Below are 14,382 nucleotides of genomic sequence, written 5' to 3'. Positions count from 1 at the left end.
ACAATACAGTAGTATTAGTGAAGTTCTGGTTGAACACAGATGCGCAAAATCTAGCTTCAAGTCCTGTTAATCTGGCCTACAACTGGGTATCAAGCTCACTTCTTCCTTTCCTACCACAGGGCCATATTTGCAAACAACAAAAAAGGCAGTAAGTGAGTGGCAGCATGAATGCTATGCTTAAAAGTAATAAAATGGTCATGCACTGCAACACTTTCCACTTTAACACAAGGCATTACTGAGCACGCTCTAGGCCCTCCACTACAACAGGGGCCGTAGATCCTGGCAGTAATGTGTGCCACCGCCACCACCGCCACATTCCTGTATCGCCTCTAGCTTTACCACGAAAGCTGGTGGCCATGTTGCAAACCAAACCTCCTCCTCACCCGCAGACAAGAATTAAACGACTGAGCACGCAGGCATTGAAATTCTGAAACTTTCGATAACCCTACAATTTTATCATAAATCTGTCGACGTTGGTTCATACACCTTGTAGCATACCTAGCAAGGCAACTGATGAGGGAAACAAAAAAGAGCCAAGTGTAAAGCAGCTGAGGGAAGCAGGAGCTCTTTCAAGACGGTGATAAATGCAGACAAAAACATGAGTGCAGAGGCATTTGCCCTGTTGGTGTGTGCTCCATCGGCTGTGCATTTTTCAAAACCACCTTAGTGCAGCCATGTCACATCAACTAGCCTTGTTCTTTCATTTATTGTTCCAAGAGACGACTGAGCCATTTCTGCATTATGGACTACCCCCTTCTGCACTGCAGAGTGAACCTAAAGTACACAAAGCATTGTAAAGATGTGGAGCACATTGTGAAATCTAATCAGCCATGCAAAATTGTGTTAGGCCAATATTCTGTGCTTTCAACATACATTCAGCAGATAAATACCACTAATGCTTTAACTACGTATTGTGATACACAGACTGAACTTTACTATGGAAGCACTAGATCCAGCCCCTTCCCTATCCTAATAAAACTGAAATGTCAGGAGAAAAAAAAAAGTATGTCACGCAAACTAGGTTTGGGAATCTTAATAATTTGCAAAATCCAATACAAGAGCTATCATGGCATGTTCAATCAGAAGACCGACAGTGTCCCCCGTTTCCTCATTTCATAATGTATTTGGTTAGTTTACTGTGTTCTTCACTAAAGTAAAAGATCTACCTACCATAGTATGCGCCGAGAGGTCACTGTTGCAGACTGCATGACAACTATGCTATAAAAACTGCAGAATATTTACTATTGAACAAAATCAGGGGCATTGCTTCAGGGTTTCAGCCCTCCAGTTTTGTCCAAACACCAATTTACACGTCGCCCACAACCAAAACCTTGCTGTGGCATGCGACCCAGCATCAATCTGCTATTTGCTACATTACGAATAGCCTTTGCAATGACTATCTCCACACATGACAGCCCTGCAACTAGACAACCAGTTGCAATTGAAACAGAGCCAGGAATTGAACAAACTGGATATTTTTCTTTCTTAAAAATTCACGCATCAAAAACATGTCACACATATGCACACAGAGAACAGGCAACTGTTGACAAGCACGATTAGGAAGAATAAGTGCAAATCAAATCAAAAGCAACCACTCACTTCACAACACCACTAAGGGCAGTCACACAATGTTAACACATTCTACAACCACCTAGAAACTCAGTTTGTGCGAAAACAAAGTTGAACCTAATCAAATTCTGTTACCCTATCACAACTACTATGTCAACTTGCAGGCCCATTCTTTGTGAACCTAGTAGAACATTTTCAGTAACATCTAGCTTTTGCTGTTGAAGTTTCTGACAGTCATAACAAATTTTAGTTAAGTGAACAGCTGGTACAGTAAACAATAGGTTCACTTGGGGCACTTCTATGAACATGTAGAAAATACATCAAGGCATACTAAACACACCCATAAACAAACCATGCAATTCACAGAGCTAAGACAAAGCAACAGCATACAACCAACATATGTGAACAAATAATGCATGTGTACATAAGTATATACACCTACATGACATGACAGTTTTCTAACTCGCATGGCACAATACTTCGAAAAAAAAAAAACGCATAAAAAGCAAGCACTGAGTTTCACACTACAGCAGCTATTTTCCCCCCTCAATTTTCATCAAGAATCCTTGCCATGCTACCGTGCTGATATTCAGCTTTCACCAAAGCAAGCTACGATAACGGACAAAAGATCTAATTACAATGAAGGAATGCCATAACATGCGAGCAAAGAAAGGTGTATTTTATCAATTCAGATGTGTGGGAATGCAATGACTTTTTTTTTAGCACAGCTAATACGAGGATATGTTGCCGGTTCTTTCAAAGGTCAGGGTGCTACAGTTCTCACTATTGAGTTCTCAAGCAGGTGATGTGTCTAGATGGCTTAGTGCCACAATTTGCCACTGATCAATGTGAAACAACAGTTATATAGCATTTAAATAATCTGCTAGTTCATGTACATATAAATATATCCTTTGCAATATTGCCATTCTCACAACAACAAAAAACCAAGGATAAACTTTTTCGTATATACTGTTAGTCGCCATTGGTGGCTGCGCACAGCCTAAAATAATTTTATATGAAAAGAAAGCTAAAGTACAATTTATATTTCATGCATATGCAAACATTCAAACACAAGAATTAAGAAAATAGCTACTCTGTGCACAAAGTTCATTAGACACAGCGCAGTTTCAAAGGCCCATGCAGAACTAAATAATGTCAAAGCAGAAACAGTCTGCCAAAAGTTTCAAAGTCACTCAGTAAGTGAAAAGATCTGTCATTAGATCATGCGTTCCAGAATTCCTGTAAGTACGCACAACACTTCGAAGCTTGGGAAAGTGAGGAAACACTATGATCCCTACCATGTCAAGTTTTCCACAGCAGATGCAAAGCAAGCGGGTGAACAATTCCACAGACAAACTTCTCTTTCTAACATGAAAGCCACACCTTCAAATCCACAATTTAAATACAAACCTCTGCACCAGAAGAAGGAATAAACAAAGTGCACATGCTGAACCTCAGAATAATTTTCAGGAATTTCCCGCCCACTCTCTCGAACTTGGTACAGGAGTCTTGGCTGCTCCACAAAATGACAGTTGCTATTCGCCACTGGAACAGTCCTGCTCGTTTCTCATGGAGGTGTCCTGAATATACCTAGAACTAGGTTTTCTGTGAAGTACAATCTTCTTTAGCCAAAGATAAATACTAACTATGGTAAACTTTTGGTAACCAATCTTTCTTCTATACATTTTTGTAATGCCTTAGACATTAATGTTGAAGACATTAAATATATTGTAAGTGTTTAAGATTAAATCGAAATCATTTTATTTCATGTATAGTTTCTTTCTTGTCTTGGTGTGTCATTGTTAAATCTTATGTTCTCATTTTTATTTAGGCATCTGTAAATGTTTTATGACTGAAGTGCTCCGATTTTATTTTCCTTTTACACTCTGACAAGAGGTCCTGCCCCCACAGCTTTTGAACCACGGGACCTCCTACGGTATATGCAAATTGTTCGTAATATTCCTTGAAATCGTCTGAAAATAAAATCTTTGAAATCTGAAATCCCACTAAAAAGTGCCACTGGCCTAGGTCTTGAAACAACTTCAGTGCTGCAGGAACACCATGGCTCAACAATGTGAGAAACATGCAACGGCTTTGAAACTTCGACAGACTGCGTTTGTCAACAATGCTGTGACATTACTCATGTGAATTCCCGCTCTGATAATGATCTGCTCAGAGCACCATATTAGCACACAGCAGCTAATCAGGCTGTGAATCATTTGTCCACAGATTATGTGTTACGCTACTCAACAACAGCATATACCTGCCAAATTTTTTGCAGCTCACTGTTCCCTTTTTAGAACAGCTAGTTAGGTGCCTTTGAACTTAATCGCCAGCAAGATATGCAGAGCCATAGCAAAGTTCGAAAGGGCAACAAATTGCAATGGTTGCTTGGTCACCACAAAGCACACTGCCAGTGCATCTCTACTGGATGTTTAGCTGACAAGTGCCATTGCAACCAAAACGGCATCTGCCTATTCACTGCGCTGTGTCATAACACTTGAAAAACTTGGCTGCACGCCAGCCACTGCAGCTAAAGTCCAGCAGCCAAAATTTCACTACACTACCTCTTATGTGATTCCTGCCTCCTACATGAGGTTCTATTTCTGCAATGCATAACGTCTTGGAACATGTAAAAATGCACACCTACAAACTACTTCTTAGTTATGATTCAATAAAAACCTAGGTCCACTAAATGACCAACTACCATAGCTATCAAAGTTAAGGGGGCAAGTAATGTACGTCTGGGTGGCAGTTGTGTTAGCCAGTAGAAGGCAGACACCCTGACACAAGCAGTGCAAAATGTCTCAAGTTGTTGCTAAGTTTGTACAGGCAAATGGCATCCACGCAAAAATCATGCGCAGCTAAAGGCATTCAAAGCTTGAGGAAAATGAAAAAGAACAAGAACAATAAACGGTAAGAGATGAAAACGCAGTCAGATTAACACAACTGTGCCGATTAGATCAGCACACAATGTGGAAACATTCATGGCAGAAAGTACCACGGGCACAAATAATTTAAGCCATGAAATAACTGCTTAACATGCCCACTTCACTACTGCATGTTTACATAAAAAACACCCACACAAAAGCAACTGCTCCAGTACATTGGAATGACCGTGGAATGGCATTTCATGGCTAATCCCCCACCCCGGCGAGAAAGTAAATATAAAAGATGTCAAGTTCGCTGAACTTCCTAGCTTTGCAGTTCCAGAGTACTCCAAGCTCCTCCAGCAATCTGGAGCAAGTCATCAGGTTTCACATGTTGGCACAATACAAGTTACAAAAGAAATGGGGGTGGGGAAGTTAAACAGAAAAAAGGAAGAAAATACAAAAGAAGGAAGTAAAGATTCTGAACAGCAACTTACTCATTAGATAAACCTCACCCAGTAGTTGCTGCTGGTAATCACAGAAATGTGTGAATAAAATCTTACAACCCCAGAAACTCAAGCAAGTTGCGAATAGATGAAAATCTTACTAAGTGAAAATCTCTTAAGTTTGCAACTATACAACTATTTACTACATAAAACAATTGCTTTCCTAAGTGAAAAAGTAACAGCGCACAGTTGCTCCCACACTTCCAAGTTCAGAGACTAAGAAAAAAAAAATGTGGGAAGGTAGTTGTAATGTCAGAGCTGGCATATAATCAGCAAGGGTCCCAGGCTAAACCATAGCCAGGTAGCATGATCCAGCTCAGGTCAAAAAGAAATGACACTGTGTGTCCCAAGCACAGTCTACTGCACTTTGCAGAGTGAACACACCATAGTCGTAAAAAAAAAAAAGAAAACAAAGGTGTCCATTGCAAAAAACTTGCAGAATCAACGTCGATTTCCATCACTGAATCTCAGTACAAAGACACACGTAAGCACGAGCACACAGACGACAAGCCTTCATTTCCAAAGAGAAGGGACGCAGGTATGGGGGCACTACTGAACTACCAGAAGATTGCAATCCAATGGCAGACAAGTCAGTGGCAGCGCACCGCAGATCTTCTTGTCATGAAGACTAGTATTGCTGCTATGGGATGACGAGTCGAGGAGAGGCAGTCTTCACTTACGTCGAAGTGGCAAGAGCAATGCGATGTCGACAGTGTCCATCGCAAGGCAAAACAAGAAAAAAAGTGTAAACGCTCCCTTTTGCCCAGTATTGCACATCCAGTTCCCAAGTGTTCCTCTTTACAAGCAGAGACTGGGAAAACAAGATTTCCAACTACTAACTGCGCTACTGTGGCATCCCAAAAAACAGCAGCCGACAACCCCCTGTAAAACAACATGTGTTTTCAGGCCCAGCTGGTGATGATCTGTCACAAATACGTGTGCTTCTGCAGTGTCCCCCCCCCCCCCCTCCTGTTTTTTTTTTAGTACTAAAATTAGATTTACTCGGACCTTTTATGCAGCAAGTAAGTTAAAAAAAAAACTTTCTGCAAGTAATGGTAAAAGGATCACACCTACAGCGACTCTATATAGATTTACAAGCTACACCTCTCAATAGCATATTGCTTCTAAAGGATGTTTTACCTCTCGAGCCTCCAGCTACAAACTAAGACTCTCTCACTTAAAGGGACACTGGCCAGAAATGTGCAGACGCATGCTTATTTGCACACAGCACATACCAATGCTTCCTCTTCCTCAAAGTCTGTGACAAGGTAACATTTTCTTGGTCAATATTGTTCAATAAAGTGCAAGGAAACTTTGCTTGCCCGATTCATCACGGTATAAAAAAAATAATAAAAACCACCACTGTAAGCCGACCTTGCTATTGCAGAATCAATAAAAGCACGAATGAACGAGGTAAATAACGATGCCAAGTGTATACTGAACGATTTGGACCAAGAAATATAATTATGTTGCAACATCAGAGTGAAAATGAAGCAATAGGCGGCACTAAATCTCCTTTTAAAGCTGTTAGAATAAAACTGCAGGTTACTGTAAAGCTAGATTACCAGATAACATTTCTATAATACTAAACAGCTCAATTTTGCCATGAATGAGAGAGTCGCGAGGCAGAAAAAATGCAAAAATTAAAGACATGTGGCAACATAGCCTTTTTTTCTAATATGAACCCATCCCTTGACATTGCGAGTACTGGCAACATCTGCTCTTGTTATAGCGATAAGCACAAGTTAAATTTTCATCAATATGCGAGCGACTACACCGCTTTGAACTTACGCAATGACATCACAACTTCCCGCTGCTAGCGGAGGACTAGCCGAAATAAATATATATCAATGATGTCACATTGACATTATCGATGCTGCATTTTGGGTGTGCAATATAAATCAGAAGGTTAAACATCAATTACTTTGCTAATCAACAACATTCTTGCGTAAGGGCCATGCTGTATTAAATGAAGATTTGAAAGAATACCACTCATATCTAAATACATTCTGTTGCATTTCTTTTTAGTGTCCCTTTTAAAATGTTACACAGATGTTAAAAAAGCAGCAGAGAAAAAGAATCTGTAAAATCAATCCATAACAAATCCCCTTCATGGTATCAAAGGAGAACTACATAACACTTCCAACAGGACTTTCTGCACTAGCTGAAGCCTAAGCTGACATCTCTAGACAGTGTTAGAAATATGCTTGAAGGCGTGGAACTCAAAGTGCCCAGAAATTTTCTTTTTTTTTAATAGATCAGCTACATAGGCTTATAATTGAACCTGTCTTTGGGGTGCCACAGAGCGATGTCACTTTAAATGCAAACATAGCAACACGGAACACAGACAATTGTTCATACACACACATGCATGGACATACACAGTCACTGCAGTCATGATATTATTCACCTCATAAACAACATCCAATACTTATAATACTGGCTTATGCCTTTGCAGCCGTGAACAGCTGACAAGACAGTGCAACTGGTACAACTCATGTATGCTGGTTTACAATACCATTTTCCTAGCCAAGCATCAAAGAACACCCAGCGCACCTGAAACACGCTCAGGCACTGCTTGGACTGGGCAAGTGAGTCTCTCAGACATCCATAACACAGCGTCGACATACAATGTGCACCAAGGACTAAGTATTGTCAAAGACATCTCCTAGCTTAACACAGTGCTTTCTACAATGCACAGATGAATGAGGCATTTTGCAGCGCCTCAAAGCAAGTAGGGCAAGGACACATAAGTCTCAGAAAAAGTCAAGTGCAAAAAACTCTCCTTCAAAAGGTCAAAACACAGGTGGCCATGAACGCCATAAATCCAACACATTTTCTCCCCAGGCACACTACCGAAGACAGCTGACGTGTCTTTTGCCCGCATTAATGGCAAGTCGCTACAAAAGTTGCTACATTGTATAACACTATTGTGATGGCTGTGTTTGCAGCAAATGAGTTGTACCTTCTATAGCGTGCTTATAAATGAAAAACACTTCTGCTATCGTTTGAAGCTGCAACAAGTGCACAAGACAGCATACAAAACACACATGCTTCATTGGCACAGATCCAATGCCACGGGAGGGCACAATGAAAAATGTTTATCAGGTAGCGGCGAGCATTTCAGTTCAGTGAGTCAGCAGTTTCCCTTGGAAGCATGGGTAATGGCAAAAAGCAGGCCAGACTGTGATGTACAAGCATTGAGAGGAATATATAAAAAAAAATAATAATAAGTGCCTGCACAGAGCCAAGAGGGCCTGCCTGCATTGAATAATTTTATGATGCAAACAACCAACAATGTGGCAGCGTTTGCACCTACCAACACTACACAAGTGCTGACCTAGAGGAAAGAGGAGGCCTATGGTAACTGCATTGTATTCATGACTTAAGAGTTCATAACCTCGCTGCAAAAATATAAGAAAGGATGGCTCAATAAATGTCCACTGCAAAGATGGCAATCTATTTCGCTAAGCAAAACAAATTATCTGTAAAAGATAAATTTTTGAAACCTGTCTTCAATACCTGGCTAGACATAGTTTGCCTGGGAGAACGGCACCTTGTTGGGCCTGATAGACCTACTACGTGCCTGATCTACACTCTCAGCCAGTCGCACCTTAGCATTTAAATAAAAACATGCCAAGCAATAGTAGCACAGGCAAAATGTGGGATCAGGGGTGAGGTCTGGATAACTGCAATACCACTGACAATTTTTGCTGGCACGAAGTGGCTGCACAAAGCAAGCAAACATGTACCATAGGCGCTAAGCAGCAAGTCATGAATCATGATTCATCAAAACACCACCCAGGATGACGGCAAGTGCCCTCAGAGCTTATTCAAACTTAAATTTACAATTACAGCCTGCCCACTTCGAAATATTATCGACAAACTGCTTGCACAAGAGCCACTCCAGATGAAGCATGAATTTTGAAAAGTGAAACAATGTGCAATGGCTCCGCAAAAGGCCTGCACATGTCAAGAACACCAAGCCCTCACCTTAAAACACAAAGCTTCAAACAAGTGCGACTTCGGTGTGCACAGCACCACTAAAGTCACACAGCACTAAAGTAGCATACGAGGACAATGTGGCCTGGCCTAGTAAAAAGCAAAGTGCCTCCACAGTGGTGCAGTCAACAAAAAAAAATAAAAGGGTGCACACTGCTCCCCCTTTCTAAGCTAGCTGCCAAAGCACAGCACACATCACACTGCAATATTTTGTCCTCGCATCATTCGCCTAGACAGAGAGAAATGTACAACTGCTATGCCTCGTGTTGGCAAAACTAATGGCCTGTTGGGCACCGCTGCAAGTCTGCTGGCATCACAAACGCATGCGACACCAGACGACGCTGGGTGGTGGCGGTGGTCGACACACAAGCAAGCGCGCCCGCTACACACACGGCCCCTGCTGCTTGGAACGAATGAGTGGGACTTTTTCAAGGCTGCCAGCTGCCTACCTCAGGCTTCTTGCTGCTGCGTTCGAGCAGGTTCTCCTTCTCTTTAAGCTTCTTGGGCTGCCTCTGGGGAGGAGAGAGCAAAATAAACGATGCCATTCAAACAAAGGCTGCTCAAAGCACAGCCCAGCACAGTACTGATGACACGTACCAAGACTACCAATGTGCCGACACTTGATGCGTTTGAAGAAAAAAAAAGAGAGAGAGAGAGAGAGACATGGAGTGACAGCTGCTTGCACTAAAGACAGCAGCAAAATACTGCACAGACAGGCCACCTGGGCCAGAGTCCGGGTTTTGTAACACAGCCGGCCCCATTACTGTTAACTGATTGTAAAGCTTCTGTGTGCAACCCATAAAATCAACTGACAGCAGAGCAGCGTCATAGGCCCATCGCAAGCAGTGTCAAATATACAAGGCATGAGGGAGACGACAGGAGCGGAAATGGCGACTCCGAGCGGAACTTGCGAAGTACAAACGTGCGTGTCAAAAATGGTTCTAGAAAAAAAAAGGGGGGAGGGAGGAACTCCTTAAGGGCACATTTAACAGTTTTGTCAAGCATGGGCCAGTCGCAGGTCAGTCATCAGCGGAGTTGAGTCCGGGTTGCGAGGGAATCGGCCAAGGAACGTGTTGGCGAGGCATTACAGACTTTTCATTCTGTCAGGAGCAGGTCGATGGCCACGAACACAGCCGATACGCAGTTCCTGAAACCGCGCAAGCAAGCACAGGCTGGTGTGACCAGACAGTCAGTGATTATAACTAGACTGCGAGCCATGCTTTAGCTCCCACGTCCCTCACAGCTGTTGCACCTCAGGAAAAATAATCTGCGGTACTAACCACTGCTCGAAGCTATCACAGTTACATGTACAACTCTGGGATTGACAAAAAAAGAGTGGATGCAGAAGAGTGAAGGCATCGTCTTCCCAAGTTTCTAGCAGTTTATGTTCATGTCTCAAAAATACATCAAAAACAAGTTACACGAGTTCCTTGAAGTTTGAAAACAACATGCTCTCATTACCAAAAGCCTAATTGGACAGCTGTGTAACATGTCACTAACAGCTAATATTGAAGAGGAGCCCTCCCGCAAAAACATTTACGCTTTTATGGCATATAATTTAAAGGGACCCTAAACCACCCCTTGCGCTCGACAGGTAAACGTACGTCCTTGTAGTTGAAACACAGCATGTGGAGCTAACAAGCAGAACTTAAAAATAGCTTCCCCCATCTTTTCAAAGAGAGGGCTCCTCTGCTCTGATTTTGGAACTTCTGGCTGATAACCAACTGACATCGGGTGGCAACAGCCTATAGATATAGAGACACTAGGCAGTAAGTGTGTTTTTTGCCATGAGTTTCTTATGCGCACAAACCTTTGCCCAAGCACCCACTTTTAGGTCTGCCAGGAAATATAATTCAACCTCATTAAATGAATATGGATATACGGTATCATTGAGTGTACAACCCGCACCAAAAATCCCAAAAATTTAACAGTCAATTCTGAGTGCTGGTTTTAAGCAAATTTCCCCTTAAAGAGTAGCTTCACAGCAGTGCTGCGTCAAGGTTTGGCTTCACGGCTCCGCTGCGTGCGCTGCTGTGAAGCCACGCCTCAAGGCACGGTTCTTTGCCATTTAAGGTTTCGTTACCTCCTAGGGAACCTCAACCTTGCGTGTTGCTCACGACTTGTGCTTGTGGATCGCGTATCACACGATCATATGTAACCCACTGCCATGGCGCTTCCTCAGTCTATGCAAAGCGCTTCGTGATACAGCAGAGAGCCAAATCATCATTGTGATTTTTGTATTAGTCGTGTTTGCTCTGTCACTATTGCCCATGCGAGGGCTGCTCCGTCTGCGCTGTCATCCTCTGTCATGTGAATGTTAGCTGCGAAGTGATTCGATTATTGTCATGGGTCACGTGACTGTTTCATCCGTGATGACATCTGCTGTGTGAATCCAGCTTTACCAGCATCACTGAAGAATGGGCGAACAGAGCTGCTGGCTGAAAATACGACTAGGATAAGTCGTGCATCTGCGAATGTACTGGTTTTGCAAAGACTTGAGCGTTGTGGTATGTAGTTATTTGCACGGGTTATGCGTGCGGATTTTCCTCCCCGGGCTCTTGTAAATTGGGGGTGCGGGTTATACGCTCTGGCGGATTATATGCACAAAAATACAGTAATGTATTAAGTAAATAAATATCTGGCTGGCCACACTATACATCAACAGGCTTTCTATGGCTATAACACAACTGAAGATTAGATTCGATGCAACATTGGTCGCACCGAAGCAAAATATTGTTCACTCAAAGCTAAAAATATCCTCCAGGTACCTGAAGACAACTACAAGACATAATCGCTATTTAATGTGGTTTTTATTGTCTATTGTTATGTTATGGACTTGAAAACATTAAAAAAAATTCAAATACCATGGTTAGATGCCAAAAGCTGTGTCTCCATGTACGTGAAAAAAAAGAATAACTATCTCCATCACCTCCTCATGTTTGCTAAGCTAGAAAACTGCATTTCATGGCTTAAACACTGAGACGATGATGCAACTACGTGTAGTACATTGCCATGTTGCTGCCACATCTGGTATTTGTATGCACTCACAGTGATTTTGAAACACACCTCAAGGTTTCTTTCGGCCATCTGGGACGACCCAGGTCTAGATCCATTTATTGTCTTCTTTCTGAGGTTTTACGTACCAAAACCAGTTCTCATTATGAGGCACATCGTAGTGGAAAGCTCCGGATTAATTTTGACCATCTGGGGTTCTTTAATGTGCACTGCAACACAAGCACACGGGCCTTTTTGCATTTTGCCTCCACCGAAATGCAGCCACCGCGGCCAGGATTCGATCCCGCGACCTCAGTGCTTAGCAGTACAACGCCTTAGCTGACTGAGCCACCGCAGAAGGTATCAATTTATTGTCAAATTTCTCAAAAGCAGATGACAAGAATATGAATAAACCACATCATTACAGTTACAAATGCACCGTGCTTCATACCCAGAATGAACATTTTGTGTAATCACTTCTGAACGAATTTCGAAAAAAAGTTGAAGGTAATGTGCAATGTATTCACAAGGGGTCTTGGGAGGATGTGCATTATGGCCAGAAAAATGTCCAATCCTCAGCATGGCTAACTTGCCCCCGTGGCAGTTTTCTAAACAATCTGACACACAAAAAGGCAAATGCACTTGTGCATTTTGGCCAGCAACTTGGCACAGCTTGGCTGCGCAGTAAGCGGCCAGCCAGCCGGCAATCCCATGTGATCATATCAAGTGCACCATTGCGATTTCACCCTGCTGCACAGCTAGCACTGTCACATAGTGCGCTGGTCGATAGTAAAATGGTGGTAATGCAGAAAGCGACGCCTCACATGCCTTGCTGCTTGCCCAAGATCACCTGTAGATGACTTGCTCTGCTGATATAAGGTATCATACTTTTGCTTCTCTCGTGTAGGCCCATTGTAAGTTTGTTTTCACCAATATCGTGGTGTAACTAATATCTTCATTAACGAGGTTCAACTGCACTAGGAAATGGGGAAGCGGCAGTTAAAGAACCATGATACACGTTATGAGCATAGTAAGAAAACATTCCCGATCTGTTAAAGAGGCTCCTGTGACCATGTGAGCCAAACACTATTGCACTGCATGAAGCAGGGAATTTATAATCTCATGTCAAAAGCAGTGAAAAATCCTTTGCTCCTGCTTCTACAATGTCGTCATACAGCATCATGACAAGCAGCTGGACCCACAACAGCTATAGGCAGATTTCGTGATCACGAGAACATTCTCAGTAATATCATTATTTGCTCCTATGAGTTAAATAAATGAAAAATATATGTCTGCGATCCCACATAAAAAGAAAAACCATTTCATCTTTACGCTGCCGGTCTAAACATGGCAGTTGCGCACTGCTGCATCTGCTGCACATGACCTCCGATGAAAAGCATAGTATGAATATCACGGCCTTTACAAGCTGTCTTGCATACAACCTTTGGGCGAGGCCAGTGGGGTATTGCTCCCTTGCATCCCCTTGCCATCTCACTTACATAGCTTCCAGCACGCTAGTGGAAATGAAAGGAGAGAAAGCCGCTGATCGCTTCGATAACTGCGTCTAACTTTGCTTGTGCTTGAAGGATTCAAAAAAATTTATGCAGCAGTAGAATAATGTTACAGGGCCCCTTTAAATCCTGTCTGTCTTGTTGCCCTGGAGCACTTTTGTCAGAAGGCCACCTTGGAAGGCTACAGCAAGTGTACCGTGGAAAGGAAAAGAAAGGTACCGTAAGTAGTGCACTGCTACCTACTTTGCACTTTCCATTCACATTAGGTCTTATAAAAACTTTGAAATTACCAGAAAAACAGCACTGCAACAGGACCAATGAAAGACAAAACAATGCAGGTGCTCATTATCAACTGAAATATATTCCTTGAAAGACACTGCAACACCGAATCTAATGTGTTCTTCGGGTTTCCAGAAAAGAGTTTTCGGAGTTTTAAGGCCCTAAAAAGCATTTGCCATGCTAATCTCATTAGAATCCGCTGTAACAAGCAAATACGATATCACGCAAACTGCAAGATTTGCAACAAAGCTATATATCAGTTGCATTATACAAGAAGAGGAGGTCTGGTCACTCTCCCAAGTTTGATGAAGATCACAGCTAGGTTGCCGGAAATACTACTCTAAATAAAGCATAACAATCTGAATACATACAACAATAACTTTTGAAAGCCTCACTTGGTAGCGTTCAAACAACTTCCAGCACAGTCACACAAGAATACTTTGTCTCCATTCTGACTGTTTTACATTGTTGCTAAAAGAGATATCCATCTGTTTCAGTGCTAGTTAACGATGATGCATAGTTCTTACTGCCAAATGACCCAGCCTTCCCATTTAATTGCATCACTACCCAAACATAGCGACATAATCTGAAAGCCCTAGTTGGTAGCATTACAGCTGCATCCACCCTGAAAGACAGAAATGCGGGTGACCG

General features: G+C 42.4%; 1 protein-coding gene across 3 annotated transcripts in view; it reads right to left on the bottom strand.

The window, feature by feature from the left end:
- The window catches only part of LOC119457028 (uncharacterized), a 334,439-nt gene that overhangs the window by 298,622 nt on the left and 21,435 nt on the right, over positions 1–14,382 (bottom strand). For all 3 annotated transcript variants that reach the window (XM_037718852.2, XM_049669783.1, XM_049669782.1), the window contains exon 8: positions 9,397–9,459. In XM_037718852.2, coding sequence (XP_037574780.2) covers positions 9,397–9,459 — 63 coding nt within the window. The remainder of the gene's footprint in view (positions 1–9,396; positions 9,460–14,382) is intronic.

The sequence above is a fragment of the Dermacentor silvarum genome, chromosome 6 (genome assembly GCF_013339745.2).
Source record: "Dermacentor silvarum isolate Dsil-2018 chromosome 6, BIME_Dsil_1.4, whole genome shotgun sequence".
Classification (NCBI taxonomy): domain Eukaryota; kingdom Metazoa; phylum Arthropoda; class Arachnida; order Ixodida; family Ixodidae; genus Dermacentor; species Dermacentor silvarum.
Note: the sequence above shows the minus strand (reverse complement) of the source record. Positions and strands in the feature narration are given on the sequence as shown.